The sequence below is a fragment of the Trichechus manatus genome, unplaced genomic scaffold (assembly GCF_000243295.1).
Source record: "Trichechus manatus latirostris isolate Lorelei unplaced genomic scaffold, TriManLat1.0 scaffold00016, whole genome shotgun sequence".
NCBI classification, from domain to species: Eukaryota; Metazoa; Chordata; class Mammalia; order Sirenia; family Trichechidae; genus Trichechus; species Trichechus manatus.
Window position 1 is genome coordinate 9,843,612 of NW_004443952.1, and position 19,058 is coordinate 9,862,669.

The 19,058-nt window shown below is 35.0% G+C and overlaps 1 protein-coding gene across 1 annotated transcript in view; it reads left to right on the plus strand.

Moving 5' to 3' along the window:
* Positions 1 to 19,058, plus strand: part of SHOC1 (shortage in chiasmata 1) — a 92,211-nt gene that overhangs the window by 42,030 nt on the left and 31,123 nt on the right. Inside the window, 7 exon segments of the mRNA XM_004372164.2 lie at positions 2,378 to 2,482; positions 6,130 to 6,308; positions 7,357 to 7,429; positions 8,527 to 8,596; positions 9,711 to 9,889; positions 12,273 to 12,390; positions 17,953 to 18,064. Of these exon segments, the coding sequence (XP_004372221.1) occupies positions 2,378 to 2,482; positions 6,130 to 6,308; positions 7,357 to 7,429; positions 8,527 to 8,596; positions 9,711 to 9,889; positions 12,273 to 12,390; positions 17,953 to 18,064 (836 nt within the window).

A 19,058-nucleotide genomic window follows, 5' to 3' on the forward strand; every position in this document is an offset into this window, starting at 1 on the left:
ATAATAATATAAAAAATTATTGTATTTTTTCTGATTTTCGGATGAGATGAAGGAGTGACTCCCCAGGATCAGTCTTACTGGGTCCCTCTGCTTCTTGCGAGAAACCGTTGTCAGCTTCTCGTTCTTGGGAAATATGCTGATAACTTCATGTCATTTAAGAAATTCTCAAAACTGGAATGCACAAGAAAATAATGCAGTTTTACAAAATAAAACAGTGAAATCCTTAAAAAAAAAAAAAAAAAAAGAATAAACCCAGGACTGATACAGATGATAGAATTATCAGGTAAAGACACTAAAATTGTTATTATACTGGATTCCATATGTGCAAAACAATTAGAGCCATAAAAAAGATCCAAATCAAATTTCTAGAGACTCAACTACAATGTCTGAGGTGAAAAATACACTGGATGAAATTAATGACAGATTACATATTACAGAAGAAAAGATTATGAACTTGAAGGCATAACAATAGAAACTATCTAAAAACACAGGTACATAAAAGAAACCCTTAACAACTTCAATCAAGAAATCGAACGGTGTATTACACTGGGAAAATCTGCTGCAAAAGACCTCTTTAAAGTGTTAAAAAGCAAAGATGTCACTTTGTTGACTAAAAGTGTGCCTGACCCAAGCCATGGTCTTTTCAATCGCCTCATATGCATGTGAAAGCTGGACAATAAAAAAGGAAGATCGAAGAAGAATTGACAAATTTAAATTGTGGTGCTACTGAAGAATATTGAATATACCGTGGACTGCCAGAAGAACTAACAGATCTATCTTGGATGAAGTACAGCCAGAATGCTCCTTAGAAGTGAGGATGGCGAGACTTTGTCTTGCTTACTTTGGACACATCACCAGGAAAGACCAATAGCTAGAAAAGGACATTATGTTTGGTAAAGTGGAGGATCAGTGAAAATGAGAGAAACCCTCCATGAGATGGACTGCCATGATGGCTGCAAAAATGGGCTCAAAAATACTAAAGACTGTGAGGATGGTGTAGGACCGGGCAATATTTCCTTCTCTCACACATAAAGTTGCCATGAGTCAGAGCTGACTCGAAGGCAACTAACAATAACAACATCTCTGAAGTATTATGGAGGATAAGAAATGAACATGGTTTTGGGTATCCAATTGGAACAATACTGCCTTAATCCTGAGCAAGTGATATACTTTCTATACTTGATACACTTTCATTGACCCCAGAGTTGAGGTAAGGCTAAACCTACAAGTAAAGTTTAAGTAAACCTACATTAAAAGACCAAAAAAGTCAGACAGATCACTTCCCACAACGGGCTTCCTATTCTGTACTCTATTTTTCATACACTTTTATATTCCAGTTCCCTAAATCTGGTTTTTCTGGTCTATTCTCATCCTGTCCAGGTCATGACTGACTTGTTCCCATAGCCCTTCCAAGGGCTAGATATACTACCCATAACAGATTCTCCTGTTGCCGCTGATTCCAAATGCCTGCTGCCGATTTGCCTTGATCTTCATTGATTAAATCAGCAATTTTCAAACTTTATAACACAACTCTTTGTTCAAAGAAATATTCAACTGGATCCCAATATATAAAAGTAGAGCTACTCTGATTAAATGGGGCAGTGGGCCTAGAGCCCTGTCTCATTTTTATGTGTAGTAAGATTAAATCTATCATCTTCAAAAAGCTCTGGAACTACACAGAACACACTAATTAGGCAATTGGCCTGTCCCTGTGAATACATCTCCTGTTTGAGTCATATCATTGGACAAATATTCCCAAGTATCCATTTCCTTTTCAAGGTATTGCTTTATGTTATGATTTATCTTAACCAGTTGGCAAGGTATACTTTTAATTTTTTGTTTCATAACTGAGAATCATTGAACGTTTTTTTCCACCAAGAGTAGAAATAATTGGATATTCTTTGGAAGCATCCAGGGCATAAGCTCTAGGGTTAGCTGTACAGGTTTAAATGCCAGCTCCACCATTTATTTACTAATTGACCTGCAGTTACTTAACCTTGTTAAGACTATTTACTCATCCACAAAATAAAAAATGATAATAAACTTGCCTTATAGGGTTGTTGTATGGATTCAGTGAAATAATCAGCTTATGTTCAGCATGGCACATAAGAAAGCACTCAATAATAAGTGTTAGCTATTATTATTTAGGAGCCCTGGTGGTGTAGTGGTTAAGAGCTCGGCTGCTAACCAAAAGGTAGGCAGTCAAATCCACCAGCTGCTCCTTGGAAGCCCCCTGGGGCAGTTCTATTCTGTCCTATAGGGTCGCTATGAGTCGGAACCGACTTGACGGCACCTAACAACAACAACAGTATTATTTAGCATTATGATGCATATATACTAATATACTCTGTTTTTAAATATGTTTTTGCTTACTTAGGTACAAATGATGAAAGAGAAATGACGTTCAAGCATGCTGCTCTCTTACACCTACTGGTAACAGTTAGAGATGTCCTTTTAACGTGTAGCTTGGACACAGCATTGGGTTGGTGGGAAAATTTGTATTTCCGGTTTTTTGTTTGTTTGTTTGTTTCCCTATTGAAATATTTCATCTAAAATAAGGTTTATTTTTCTGAAAAAGGAGCACCTTATAAAAAATTAGTAACCTTCTTTTACTTCTACTGCACTAAACATTATATACATTTTGACATAATTATAATGTAATATATATTTTGTTCTGATTACATGCATAAAAATAAATGTCTTTAACAACTGTCATCACCTGGAAAAACAGATTTTATCTCTAATATAGGCCTGAATTACAGTGTCCTAATGGCCTTAAGCAGATTTGATTAGTAATCATTATTATACACTACTTTATACATTAATTGTATTCATTTGTTGTTGTAAAAATATATATAATGCAACATTTGTCAATTCAACATTTTTCTGGTGTTCAGTTTAGTGGTATCAATTACATTAATCATGTTATGCAACCATTACCCATAATCGTTGCCAAATTTCCCACTGCTTCCCAAACAATGATTCCCCCTTTCTCCATCTCTCCCTCTCCTGGTAATCACTGATAAACTTTGGTTTCTATACATCATGCACTACTTTTAAATGTAAGAGGTGACATTTTGCCGTATACATTTTGGGGGCTTATCAAATGTTTGTGGCTATGAATCTTTGCTAGATAAAATATAATTAAATTATAAGTAGTAAGATCTTTTGAAATTTCTTTTTTTTTGTTTAGTTTAGTTTAGTGGATAAATTAGAATATGAATTACTTGAGTAATTAAAAAACCAACTCTTTTGAACATATTGGAAATTTTGAACACTTCGGATGTTTTTTCTAAACTATCAAAGTCATTTACATATTTATCTTACTACATTACTGCTTTAGGCCCCTAACTGCAGGATTATTTAGACTTGTTTGGTAATTGGATATTCTCACAGGATTATGTTTTATAATTTAGAATTTCTGGAACCTATTTCATATATAAAGTAAAAATAAATTTTCTCTGATCTATAACCCAGACATTCATTTGAAGCCAGGTATTATAACTAAGTTACAGCTACCTTTAGAAAGCCCAATATAGTGCTTTTCCATTCTTCTCCAGTTAAACCACTTGGGTGTTGATGCTGGACCAGCTTATCTTTTCTCCATCCCCAGACAAGAAAGGATTGGAACTATAGTCCTAGTTTATAGTACCTGGAAGTAGTATAAAGGTGTAGTGTCATATGACCTTCTGTTTAGTACCTGTCTTCATTATATTTCTCAGCTTTCATAAAAGATTATCAGTCTCCCCAACATCTGAGCTCACTATTAAAACATAATTTTAAGACAGAATATCAAAGTAGAGACTGAGCTCCTAGTGCTGTAGAGAGAATACAAATATGACTCACTGCTGCTCAATTCTTATCAAAGCCTTAGATTAGAGAAATAATATTTATGGAGGATTGCTTGAAATATGTTCACCTTTAAGCACTCTACAATTTACCCTAGAATTAAGTGAGACCATTGAGAGCTATATACTTGGACTGAATTGGTTTTGCTCCTCAAAGAAATACATTGACTAAATCATACTTTGACATTACTATCTAGGTACCTTGAAGAACACTATAAAAGTAAAACCTTTGATGGGAAATTAACTTCTCAAACTTTAGGTAGCAAGCTATATGAATCACATAACTGCCTTGGACATTTTTAGTGGAGAGCTTTCTCTCTCCTCTAAACCAAAAACCAAATTCATTGTCAAGTCAGTTCCGAGTCATAGAGACCCTATAGGACAGAGTAGAACTACCCCACAGGGTTTCCAAAGCTGTAATCTTTATGGAAGCAGACTGGCACATCTTTCTCCCGTGGAGTGGCTGGTGGGTTCAAACCGCTTACCTTTCAGTTAGCAAGCCAAGCATTTAACCACTGCACCACCAGAGATGCCCTCACTCCTCTATACCTCTTGAAATCAAGGGGCATTTTAGGTTGTCCTCCTTTCCTTCTGTCTCTATAATGGTAGGGGAACAAAGGTCTGTGGGGATCTGGCTGCCTGCCCTGCTCCCTCCCAAGTATCTATATTTTCTCCTAGCTTCCAGTTTGCTGTGGCCCCCTCAATAGCAAGGTATAGAGGTTAAGGTGTAGCATTCCCCTCTGGATTTAATCCAGAAATAAATTCAGTATAGTGTAATGGGTAGTATAGTAGAGATACACAGTAGTGGCACAAAGGATGGAGACTGCTACCCTTAGGCTGAATATTAAAAATAATAATAAGTAGGAGTCTGTCAAGTAGACAAAGTATAAAGGGTATTCTAGATAGAATTAAGAGCCTGGAGGAATGGCCCACTTGAGGGTGCTGCAGATAGTTCCATTTGGCTAGACTGAAGAATACAATGTGGAAAGTAAGACGATTTAAGCCTGGAGAAGTAAGCAAGAGCCAAATCATGAAGAGCATTTTAAGCTACACAGAAAAAATTTGAGTTTTATCCCGTAGATGACAAGGAGCCATCGAAACAATGATGCTGCTGGGTTAGATTTGTCTTTTAGAAGGTTAAATCTGGTAGCAGTACAGACAATCATTGGAAGTTTGGAGAATAGGAGGCAGAAACAATGTAAGACAATTACTAAATTGCCCATCAGTCTAACGGTACTAATATAAAATTAGAGTTTAATATGCACATTAAACATAAAGTATGTGAACTTTAATGTTAAACATTTTAAATTTATTATTTCTTTTATTACCCAAATATTCATTGAACATCTGATCTACATAAGTTACTATACCAGGTGCTCTACTGAAGTTATTTACACAGCTCACTCTGCAGCAGAATCACCTAGAGAGCTTTTTAGACAGAAATCCCTGGGACCCGATCTAGATTTACTGAATATGAATCTTCAAGGATGGGTCTCAAAAATCTGTTTAAAAATTGCCCTTAGTGAGTCTGAATTTAGGCACTACTGTTTTAGCAGATTTATACAAATTAATATGTCTAAATATCATAGATCCAATCCTGAAAGCTTATAGACTAGTGAGGTTGATAAGTCATATACATAAATAACCAGAAATCAGGTACACATTATTACACTGGATGAAAGTTATACAGATAAAATACCAGGAAAATTCCAGTGAAATGTCATTTTAACAAAACTAGCATATAAGTATTGGTCCTGGGATTTAGGAAGAATGCAATAGCATTCAATAAGCAATGTTGTTATTGTGTGCCGTAGAGTCGATTCTGACTCACAGTGACCCTATAGGACAGAACAGAACTGCCCCATAGCATTTCCATGGCTATAATTTTTACAGTAGCAAACAGCTAGTTTTTTCTCCTGAGGAGCCGCTGGTGGGCTTGAATCACCGACTTTTTGGTTGGCAGCTGAGCACTTAACCATTACACCACCAGGGTTCTTCTGTAAGCCATAAAGGCAGGAAAAACTAGGATGTATTCAGAGAATATATAGAATATATCCAGAATATTGGGGTTATGTAGCTTAAAAGAGACATTTGGTACATATTTTTCAGTTTCACTCAATTTTAAGGTTTTTGTTAGTTGATATATTGGATTAAAATCAGAAAAGGATTGAAGGAAATTTTAACTTTCTTTATCTTGACTCATATTTCCTTTCAGTGTTTTACCATGGAGTTTCCCAAAGGACAAAAAGACATTTTTTCTTTATACTTCTGTTTTTAACAGGATATTTGTCAAATGCAAAAGATGTCTACAAAAGCATTTTAGGCTCCTATTTGGATGACATTTGGAGACAGCTGGAGATTGTACATTTTACTAGAAAAAAAAATCCTGAAACCAACTACAAGATACAAGAATTGCAATGTCAGATACTAAGTTGGATGCAAATTCAACAGCAAATTAAGGTTAACTTTTAGAATAAAGCAGATAAAATAATCAGTTTAAATAAGAATTGTATATAATATTTTTGCATTTAACTTTGAAATTATGAAATAGTCTGTATTATTTGGCCTGTTGACAGTTTTCTCCTTAAGTAAGTTAATGGAAGAGAATCAGACCAACAGATAAGATGATTTGCATCTTATTCATATGTCTTGAATTAAAAAGTACTTTAATTTTGATTATACACAAATTTCTACGGATTGGTTCTCCAGTTGTCAAAGATTTTGCCTGGTATTTGTAAGTCCATGAACATATAGACAATAGTAGAAGTACAACAATTTATTTTTAGATATTAAGCCAGAATCTCATATGATTCTATTTTTAAAAAAGTGGTGAACTTGGGCCTTGGAATCATTTACTCACCTTTCCTCAAGTATATTATGGTTGCATTAATAAAGATATAAGAGAAAATGCTTTAAAAAAAATTTTTTTCAACCAGAAAAGCACTTCAAATAGTTTACACTAAATCTGCATACAAATTTCTATGGTCTTTTTCTTCTCCATCCTCCCCTATATCTTTATCTCCAACTTTATAGTTTCTTCAGTAACTTGCTTAAGTCATTAAAATAAATTAAATCATTGAGTAAGAAGTTTAAAACTGGAACTGACTTGCTGTCCACCCCCCTGCCAAAAAAAAACTGTAATGGTAAGTAGGAAAATATAGCAGCAAGTCATTGATTTTCTCCAAAAAATTCAAACATATCTGGGTTAAATTTAACAATACAGGCAGAGATAACTTATGTATTGATAGGATAACCTATATGGGAATACTTGAGGACTGCTAAGAGAATGCCCTAACCCAAAATATTTCACTCATGGATGCTTGATCTTACCAGAATTTATTCCTTTGTGTTTAAGCGTTGACATCTTTTAAAACACAAATACTTTGCAATCTTGTTGTCACTGGTTTCATGTAACCAGTTAAGTTTGTTATTTTGTCATTGTGGCTAAACGATGGAAAAGAATAACCATTCAGATATATGTATTTACAAAATCTTTATTTTTGATTAGGTGCTGATTATAATAAGAATGGACTCAGATGGTGAAAAACATTTACTCATTAAAATGCTTAACAAAATAGACGGTAGGAAGTTTTAAATTATGCTTCATTTGATAACAAATGCTTACACATATCAAATGTATTGATCTAACTAGTTTTTTTGTTAAATATAATTCATATACCATAAAACTCACCCTTTAAAAGTATACAACTCAGAGGGATATAACCAGTTTTTAAATCAATCTGAACTATAAGTTTGCAATATAAATATACTATAATGTATATATATTTGTTATTATTAATAATTGAACACTTTTTATTGATTGCCTACTAGCTGCTAAATAATGCTGGCTACTTACATACAGCACCTCTATGAAGAGGTTTTATTAAGTCAGTCACAAATAAAGAAACAAAACTTCATAAAGGTGATGTGGCATGCCAAAGCTTATAGGTAGTAAGTGAGGGTGTCAGGATTTAAACCTGTCAAGTAAAGTAAACATGAAATTATTAAGCATTTCTCTTCATTATTACATCACACCTTTGTCAACCTTACAGTTTGTAAAATAAAGTAATAGAGTGTACAATTTATTTGAACTAGAATTAGCTCTTCTTAAATCAATGATGTCTACCAAAAATAAACTGTATATGTGGGATAAGTAAAGTAAGAAATATAAATTATAATTTAAAAACAGGAGTGAATCTAAACAGATAGTGTCCAATAAGTCTTCTGCTTCTTATAAAAAAAAAAAAGCACTCATAGCACATTAAAATTCAGTCTCTTGCTGTTTAGTTATGTACTTAAATTTTTGGCTGAAGAAAAGAGTAAAATCCACCACAGTTTTTAGCAAAATAAAATTATCTGCACAGAGTTGATGAGCGTTTAAATTTGATTACTTTAAAATTAAGTTTTGATCCATTTTATTATTTCATATAATAAATTGAGAATGTCCATGTTCTCCATACACACACCCACTCCAGGAATATTGCTTATGATTTTAACTTTTTGATATCCCAGTTTAGCAATATATCTTTATCCAGCAAACTGTATTCTAAGCAGTTTCCTTGTTCACATACTTTTAATTCATTTTTATGGTATTGAAGTATATGACACATCAAAAAAAGTATATATGGATAAGAACACTGAAAAAACTTTTTTGTATTACTCTTTTTTTTTCCAACAGGTTTAACATTGACTGTCCTTTATTCAAATGAAAGAAAAGGTTCCCTGAAATCTAAAGGCGTTTTAAATGGGTAAAAAAGTATTTCTTCATCTATGAGGAGCAAACATACCAGTTCCACAGGAAAAAGCAAAATTTCTCTTCTAGAATTTAACTTAAAAAGTTTAACAAAATCTGAGATTAATCAATGTCTCTACCCTCTTCTTGAAAAATGCTTTATATAGAACACTTTAACTGAGATCATTCGTGTGTATTACATATTATTGTTGTCCAGAATTTTAGTTCTGTCTTGTTTTTGTATCCCCAATTTATCATTTATTATTGTTATTATTACTTACTACAGGAAATGCCTCTTTTACTTACTCTTGTATTTACTAGTTTCTTTGCTCAGCATTCTTTTTTACATCTCCTTCCATTCTGCTGGGTTCTCCTTCTTCCTGAACTACATTCTTTAGAAAGTCTTTCCATGAGGGCCTGCTAATGATAAAGTTAGTGTTGACTTATCTGAAAATATCTTTATTTTGTTTTATTTTATGTAAATAAATTATCATTTTCTTATATTAGGATCCAAATAATAAAAAGAGAAGATGTAAACAAATAGAAGCCCATAAAAGTTGGACATAAATAATTTTTAAATTTTATATTGCCCTAGATAGAAAGCAGTAATGGAGAATTTTAATTACAGTAGGTGCTATGTTACATGAAATTTGAAGATGAGAAAACTAAACTTATGATATTTAAGTGTCCATCTTTTTGTTGTTGTGAAATCACTTATGAAGCCTATTGAGAAAAAATAACCTCATTTCAGAGTTGTCAGATACTATTCTCTTATATAGATCTCAAAGATTAAAACCTTACATTTATATGAAAATGAGATTGTTATTAATAGTACTCAGGTAATAAAATTAAGATCCCTTGCATTTGAGGATGTAAAATAGTCCACACAGTTTTTTATATACTGACTTTAAATATATATATGTATATATATATATGATCATCAAAAAGAAAGATAAAAAGAGATAAATACAATTGGAGAGCAAATCAATAGAAAATATACCAGTGCCTTTCCAAGATGAGAGGCCTAGATGAGAGAAGAGTAGAATAGCCAGAAACAGTCATCATTTAGCCCTCCAAGTAAATAACAACACAAATATCGTTCCATTTTCTTGGCTTTCTTTTGTCTTCAGTACCTGTTCCTGTGTAGTTGTACATAATCAATATATTGGAGCAGATTTCCCGTGGAATAGTTTCTCATTTGTGGTGGAATACAATTATGCAGAAAACTCCTGTTGGACAAAACACTGTGAGAAGCTGAATATTCCTTATATGGCCTTTAAAACGATTCTTCCAGACACAGTTTTAAAGAGTAAGAATATGAACCACATCCTTTTTTGCTCATTAGAATGAAAATTTTCTGTTTTCTGCTTGTTATCTATGAAAAGAATATAAGCTATGGCATTAGAAGACTTGAGTCTAATCTTTAGACCCACCTTTAACTGTGTGACCTCGGGCAAGTCCTTTAAGTATCTCCTACCTCACTTTCCTGAGGTGTTAGTGAGCTTTACTAATTATATTTGCCATCATCCCTTGTCGTAATTTCTAAGTTTTACTTATAATAGCACAATTTTATTACAATTATATCCAATCTTAATCTAATCATTTTCTGCAATAGTATTTATGGTTTTCAGAAAAAATTATGTTGACTAATTCAGAAAAATTTTAATATGCATCAAAAAATTATCCACAAATACTTAAAAAGGAGTCTAAAACCACCTCATATATCATTTGGTTTCTTTGTATTTCTCATAAGCACTTCACACGATGAAGGTTACGAATCCTCAGGTTCATTAAATAAAAAAGCCCATACATCTTTAGTTCCAGTTCATCTCTCCTTCAGTACTTTCCATAAGTTACTTCCTGTCTGCCTCAGGTATGAATGGGAAGTCTGAATAGATTCGGAGACATTCCAACTCAATTCTGAAAATCAGTCACCATAATTATTTGGAATCTCTGATATGTAGAATTGAATGTTAAATTAATTAAATAATTGAAAAAATGAGCCCAAGAAAGGATAAAAGATAAGTATTTGATATCCCAGATTAACTAGTAAAAAATGTCTGCCTTGAATATTATGCTTCTTTAAGAACTATCTATATGGGATCAAATTGACAGCAGCAGCTCGAAAGATTAGGTAGGAACCTTAGAGAGTAGTGAATTTATGTTATTGGGAGAGGAACTACTCAAAAAGGAGGGTGAGAATGGTTACACAGCTCAAAGAATGTAATCAATGTCACTAAATGGTACATGTAGAAACTATTGAACTGGTGTTTGTTTTGCTGTGTATGTTCTCAACAACAGCAAAATAAATAAAATTATATATAAAAGATAAGAAGTATTCTAGTTTGTATTTAGAGGCTTCTTCCATCCTCTCAAAGATGAACTTATTCAACCAATTCTCTATTTGGGGGTATTTAAAATTTTTCACTATATGTCCTTGTTCTAAGAAGTACAAATTTCAAGAAGAGAATGAATTGCTGGGTCAATTATATACTCACATTTTAAATTTAAAGAATATTGCCAAATAGTCTACCAGAAATGCTGTCCTAATTTATATGTATGCAAAAAGTGTGAGAGTATCCTTTTCCCCATATCCTTACTATAAACCAAACCTGTTGCCCTTGAGTTGATTCCGAATCATAGCGACCCTATCATAGCCACCCTATAGCAACCCTATAGGACAGAGTAGAACTGCCCCATAAGGTTTCCAAGGAGCAGCTGGTGGCTTTGAACACCTGAGCTTTTGCTTAGCAGCTGAGCTCTTAACTACTGCACCACCAGGGCTCCATCTTTACTATTAAAAAAAAAAAAAAACACCAAACTTGTTGGCGTTGAGTCAATTCCAGCTAGGTAGGTATTATTAATCTTTTAAATCTTTGACAAAGTTATAGGCAGAAAATATTTTATAGTTGTATTAATTTGCATATCTTTGATTATCTATATTTTCAAATGTGAATTGATTTTGTATAGCCATTCTTTTGTAAATTGCCTACTTATGTCATTTGCCCATTTTTCAATTGAGGTATTTATTCTTGTCCTATTGCTGTCTAAAATGCTCTCTCTATGGATTACTGTGCATAATTTAAAATTTTGATATAAATCGGTATCTATTACACAGCAAATATCCAGTATATACTTAGGTGAATAAGGAAGGTATTAACTTTTCAGGTAGAGTGTGATTCTCTTTTTTTTTTTTTTTTTTCTTTTTTCTTTAAGTAAGTGTGTATGTGTAAGTATAGGCAAGCAGATACGTAGAAAAAAGTCTGGAAGTATATACTAAGCTCTTTTATTTCCAAGTAGTAGAATAACATGGGAGCCCTAGTGGTTCAGTGGTTAAGAGTTTGGCTGCTAACCAAAAAGTCAGCAGTTTGAATCCACCAGCTGCTCCTTGTAAACCCTATGGGGCAGTTCTACTCTGTCCTATAGGGTCTATAGGGTCGCTATGAGTAGGAATCAAGTCGACGGCAACAGGTTTTTGGTTTTGTTTTTTTTAGGATAACAGGATTTTTATTCTTCAGACCTTTCTTCTGATTTTTGGGTTTTTTTTCCATGATGAATAGGTCCTATTTTTATACTACACCATGAACATACACCTATTATTCTCATATTTAGTAAAAAAAAAGAAAAGAAAAGAAAAGAAAAAGCTGAGGGATAAGAAGAAATTAAATATTTATAAATTTTGTCTTATTTAGGAAGCAGCTTGCTGGATAGATTTAGTGGTTTTCTTTTGGAAATTCAAATTCCATATGTGTTTTTTGCATCTGAAGGACTTCTTAATACTCCAGAAATTCTTCAGCTGCTAGAATCCAAGTAAGTTACTGATTTTACAACTTTAGCAAAGATATATATATCCCATAGGATAATATTTTGCTATATATGTGGCAGTATTTCTCTCTGATTCAAGTTGGGGATTATACTTTAAGAATAGTTTTCTAGACAGTTTATGTCAATTTTCACCTCTCCCTATAGTACACCTTCATAATTATTAAATATTACTTTTTAAATAATATTTAGCAATTTTACAAACAATAATGATAAATGATATTTCATTACTGTTTAAATTTGTATTTCGTTTGCATTTCTTTTGTTATCAGCAAGATGAGCATTTTACATAGGTTTTTCCTTCAGATTATGTATTCACTTCATCAGGTCACTGGCAATATTGAAAATGAGTATTCTTGTTTTGTTGTTGTTTGTTGTTAGGTGCTGTCGAGTCGCTTCTGACTCATAGCGACCCCAGGTACAATAGAACGAAACGTCCAGTCCTGCACCATCCTCAGTTGTTGCTATGTTTGAGCTCATTGTTGAAACACTGTGTCAGTCCATCTCGTTGAGGGTCTTCCTTTTTTTCACTGACCCTCTTTTACCGAGCATGATGTCCTTCTCCAGGGACTCGTCCCTTCTGATAACATGTCCCAAGTATGTGAGACAAAGTCTCACCATCCTCGCTTCTAAGGAGCATTCTGGCTATACTTCTTCCAAGACGTTCTTCTGTCTTCCTTATTCATTGTCCAGCTTTCACATGTATATGAGGCGATTGAAAACACCACGCTTGGATCAGGTGCACTTTATTCCTCAAAGTAGCATCTTTGCTTTTTAACACTTTGAAGAGGTCTTTTGCGGCAGATATGCCCAATGCAAGACGTCGTTTGATTTCTTGACTGCTGTTTCCGTGGGTGTTGATTGTGGATCCAAGCAAAATGAAATCCTTGACAACTTCAGTATTTCCTCCTCTTATCATGATGTTGCTTATTGGTCCAGTTGTGAGGATTTTTGTTTTCTTTATGTTGAGGTCTAATCCATACTGAAGGCTGTAGTCCTTGATCTTGATCAGTAAGTACTTCAAGTCTTCCCTTTCAGCAAGCAAGGTTGTATCATTTGCATATCACAAGTTGTTAATGAGTCTTCCTCCAATCCTGATGCTGTGTTCTTCTTCGTCCAGCTTCTTGGATTATTTGCTCAGAATACAGATTGAATAAGTATGGTGAAAGGATACAACCCTGACACACACCTTTCCTGATTTTAAACCGTGCAGTATTCCCTTGTTCTGTTCGAACAACTGGGACTTGGGACTTGGTCTATGTATAAGCACAATTAAGTGTTCTAGAATTCCCATTTTTTGCAATGTTATTCATAATTTGTTGTGATCCACACAGTCGAATGCCTTTGCATAGTCAATAAAACACAGGTAAACATCTTTCTGGTATTCTATACTTACAGCCAAAATCCATCTGACATCAGCAATGATATCCCTCTTTCCACATTGTCTTCTGAATCCAGCTTGAATTCCTGGCAGTTCCCTGTCAAATTACTGCTGCAACCGTGTTTGAATTATCTTCAGCAAAATTTTACTTACGATATTGTTCGATAATTTTCCACATTCTGTTGGGTCACCTTTCTTTGGAATGAGTATGTATATGGATCTCTTCCAGTTGGTTGGCCAGGTAGCTGTCTTCCAAATTTCTTGGCAAAGATGAGTGAGCACTTCAAGCATTGCATCTGTTTGGTGAAACATCTCAATTGTTATTCTAGTCAATACCTGGAGCCTTCTTCCTTCAGTACTATCATGGATTGAATTGTGTCCCCCCAAAATATCTATCAACTTGGCTAGGCCATGATCTTCAGTATTGTGTGACTGTCCACCATTTTGTCATCCGATGTGATTTTCCAATGTGTTGTATGTCCTACCTCTATGATGTTAATGAGGCAGGATTGGAGGCAGTTATGTTAATGAGGCAGGACTCAATCTACAAGATTAGGGTGTGTTTTAAGTCAATCTCTTATAGTGCATTCATTGGACCTGGGGTCCCTAAACTGAGACACTCCTAGATGGGGGAAATTGATGACAAGGACCTTCCTCCAGAGCAGACACAAAGAGAAAGTCTTCCTCTGGAGCTGGCACCCTGAATTCAGATATCTAGCCTGCTAGACTGTGAGAGACTAAATTTCTGTTTGTTAAAGTCATTCACTTGTGGTATTTCTGTTTTACCAGCAGTAGATAACTAAGATAAGTTCCATTGGTTCTTGATCATATGCTGCCTCCTGAAATGGCTGAACATTGACCAATTATTTTTGGTAGAGTAATTCTGCATATTCCTTCCATCTTATTTTGAGGCTTCCTGCATTGTTCAATATTTAGTCCATAGAATCCTTCGATATTACAACTCGAGGCTTTGATTTTTCCTCAGATCTTTCAGCTTAAGAAATGCTGAGTGTGTTCTTCCCTTTTGGTTTTCTAACTCCAGGTCTTTGCACATATCATTATAACATTTTATTTTGTCTTCTTGAACTGCCCTTTGAAATCTTCTGTTCAACTCTTTTACTTCTTTATTTCTTCCATTTGCTTTAGCTGCTCTACATTCAAGAGCAAGTTTCAGAGTCTCTTCTGACATCCATTTTGGTCTTTTCCTTCTTTTTAATGACTTATTGCTTTCTTCATGTATGATGTCCTTGATGTCATCCCACAACTTGTCTGGTCTTCAGCAATTTGTGTTCAGTGCGTCAAATCTATTCTTGAGATGGTCTCTAAATTGAGGTGGTATATATTCAAGGTTGTACTTTGGTTCTTGTGGACTTGTTTTAATTTTCTTCATCTTCATCTTGCACTTGCACAGGAGTGATTGATGGTCTTTTCTGCAGTCAGCCCTTGACCTTGTTCTGAGTGATAATATTGAGTTTCTCCATCATCTCTTTCTACGGATATTGTCAATTTGATTCCTGTGTATTCCATTTGGTGAGGTCCCCATGTATTGTTGGTGTTGTTAGGTGCCGAGTCAATTCCGACTCATATTGACCCTATGCACAACAGAACGAAACACTGCCCGGTCCTGTGCCATCCTCATAATCGTTGTTATGCTTGAGACCGTTGTTGCAGCCACTGTGTCAGTCCATCTTACTGAGGGTCTTCCTCTTTTTTGCTGACACTTTACTTTACCAAGCATGATGTCCTTCTCCAGGGACTGATCCCTCCTGATAACATGTCCAAAGTAAGTGAGACGAAGTCTTGCCATCCTTGCTTCTAAGGAGCATTCTGGCTGTATTTTTTCCAAGACAGATTTGTTCATTCTTTTGGCAGTCCATGGTGTATTCAATATTGTGTACCAACACCATAATTCAAAGGTGTCAGTTCTTCTTCCATCTTCCTTATTCATTGTCCAGCTTTCACATGACTATGAGGCAATTGAAAACACCATGGCTTGGGTCAGGTGCACCTTAGTCTTCAAGGTGACATCTTTGCTTTTTAACACTTTAAAGAGGTCTCTTGCAACAGATTTGCCCAATGCAATGAGTCATTTGATTTCTTGGTGCTGCTTCCATGGGTATTGATTGTGGACCCAAGTAAAATGAAGTCCTTGACAACTTCAGTATTTTTTCCATTTATCATGATGTTGTTTATTGGTCCAATTGTGAGGATTTTTGTTTTCTTTATGTTGAGGCATAATCCATACTGGAGACTGTAGTCTTTGCTCTTCATCAATAAGTGCGTCAAGTCCTCTTCACTTTCAGCAAGCAAGGTTGTGTCATCTGCGTATTCGCATGTATAGTCACCGTTCATGTTATTGAAAAAAGGTATTTGCGGTGAATAAGTCACTGGTATTGCAAAATTCTATCATGGAATCTCTGCCATCATTTCTGTCACCAAGGCCATATTTTCCAACGACCGATCCTTCTTTGTTTCCAACCTTCGCATTCCAACCACCAGTAATTATCAATGCATTTTGATTGCGTGTTTGATTAATTTCAGACTGTAGAAGTTGAGAAAAAAATCTTCAATTTCTTCATCTTCGGCATTAGTGGCTGGTGCATAAATTTGAATAACAGTCGTATTATTAACTGATCTTCCTTGTAGAAATATGGATATTATCCTATCACCAACAGCATCGTACTTCAGGACAGATCTTGAAACGTTTCTTTTTGATGATAAATGTGATGCCGTTTCTCTTCAATCTGTCATTCCCAGCATAGTAGACAATATGATTATCTGATTCAAAATGGCCGATACCAGTACATTTCAGCTCTCTAATTCCTAAGATATTGATCTTCAAGTGTTCCATTTCATTTTTGACAACTTCCAGTTTTCCTTGATTCATACTTCGTACATTCCACATTCTGATTACTAATGGATGTTTGCAGCTATTTCTTCTCATTTTGAATCATGCCATATCAGCAGATGAAGTTCCCGTAAGTTTTACTTCATCCACATCATTTAGGTCATCGGAATCGACTTGACAGCACTGGGTTTGCTTTTTGGTTCTACTTTGAGAAGACAGTGTTCTTAGTCGTATTTCGAGTGTCTTCCAACCTGAGGGGTTCATCTTCCAGCACTATATCAGATAATATTCTGCTGCTATGCATAATGTTTTCTTTTTCAGTGGCTAATTGTTTTTCAGAAGTATATCACCAGGTCCTTCTTTCTAGTCTGGAAGCTCTGCTGAAACCTGTCCACCATGGGTAACCTTGTTGCTATTTGAAATACTAGTGGCATAGCTTTCATCATCACAGCAACACACAAATTGCCGCAGTACAACAACTGACAGACAAGTGGTAGATTGTTGTTTATACCCATTGCTGTTGAGTCTATTCTGACTCATAGCAACCCTAGAGGACAGAGTAGAAGTGCCCCACAGGGTTTCCAAGGAGCAGCTGGTGGATTAGAACTGCGGACCTTTTGGTTAGCAGCCGAGCTCTTAACCACTGCGCTACCAGGGCTTCTGGATTCTTGTTCAGAGGACATTAAATCTGGCTGGGAAACAGGACTTTGAAGTTCTAAGTGAATTCTCAAGTTTTAAACTTTCAGTTGTAAGGTTATACAAACACTGAAAATTTTTAAATCATAAAACATTTTACCATAGCTCACAAGTTGTCACAGGAATGTTGGACATCAGGCTGCATATCAAAGAAGGATAATTTTGCTGTGATCTAGGTGTTAAAATGCAGATCTATTTTGCGTGCTTTTGTTTTTATATCTTAAGACTTTAGGGCATTCACAAAAAATTATGAGCTTATAAAAATAGTTAAAGTGTTGGCTAATTTTAAGGGAAAAGAAAATTCTGCTGTATGCAAAATTTTTTAGTTTCATAACAGAATGTTTATATTTCATAAATTATTAAAGAGCTGGAATAAATTGGTCAAGACATTTGTAATTGTAATTTGTGCAGTAATATTTAGTAATACATATCTGAAATAATCTGTTTTATATGTTGAATAAGTCATAATTTTATTCCTGAAATTTATAAAGTAGAATAAGTTCATGTATGAAAGAAAAAACACAGTAATACAAATAATTTAATAGGCAAGAGGACAATACAGCTTTTCTTGAAGAATATTTCTTAGCAATTTCATTATTTCACCTAAGAATATTGTATTTTATAGCTATAATATCACACTAGTGGAGAGAAGCTGCAGTGAGTCACTGAAACTCTTTGGAGGTATAGAGCATTATGTCGTGGTGACAGTTGATGAACACACTGCCATAATTTTGCAGGTAAAACTATACAATAAAAAATATAAACTCAAATATATTTTAAAATATATACCCAGGTAATTTATTTTTAACTTTTGTATAGAAAGCTTAATTATAATCTATTAGTTATTTCTTACAAAACTTTGTGAATGGGCCCTCAGGGTGACCCTATAGGACTGAGTAGAACTGCCCCATAGTGTTTTCCTAGGCTGCAATTTTTAGTAAAGCAGACTGCTACATCTTTCTCCCGCAGAGCAGCTAGCGAGTAGGAACCACTGGCCTTTCAGTTAGCAGTTGAGCAAATCGGCCATAAATGCTAAAATCATCACTTTGGAAAATGACAATTGTCAAGCTTCTTTGAGGCCTTGTAATTTTTTTTTAATTGTACTTTAGATGAAGGTTTACAGAACAAATAGTTTCTCATTAAACAATTGGTACACATATTGTTTTATGACAATGGTTAACCCCACGACATGTCAACACTGTCCCTTCTCAACCATGGTTTCGCTATTACCTGCTTTCCTGTCTCCTCCTGCCTTCTAGCCCTTGTCCCTGGACTGTGGTGCCCCATTAGTCTTGTTTTGTTTTACGGGGCTGTCTAATCTTTGGCTGAACAGTGAACCTCAGAAGTGACTTCATTACTGAACTAAAAGGGTGTCTTGGGGCCATAGTCTAGGTGTTTCTCCAGTCTCCGTCAGGCCAGTAAATCTGGTCTGTTTTTTTGTGAGTTAGAATTTTGTTCTACATTTTTCTCCAGCTCTGTCCAGGACGCTCTGTTACGATCCCTGTCAGAGCAGTCAGTGGTGGTAGCCAGGCACCATCTAGTTGTACTGGACTCAGTCTGGTGGAGGCCGTGGTAATTGTGGTCCATTAGTCCTTTGGACTGATCTTTCCCTTGAAGCTTGTTTTCTTCATTCTCCCTTGTTCCCAAAGGAGTGAGACCAGTGGAGTATCTTAGATGGCTGCTCACAGGCTTTTAAGACCCCAGACGCTACTCACCAAGGTAGAATGTAGA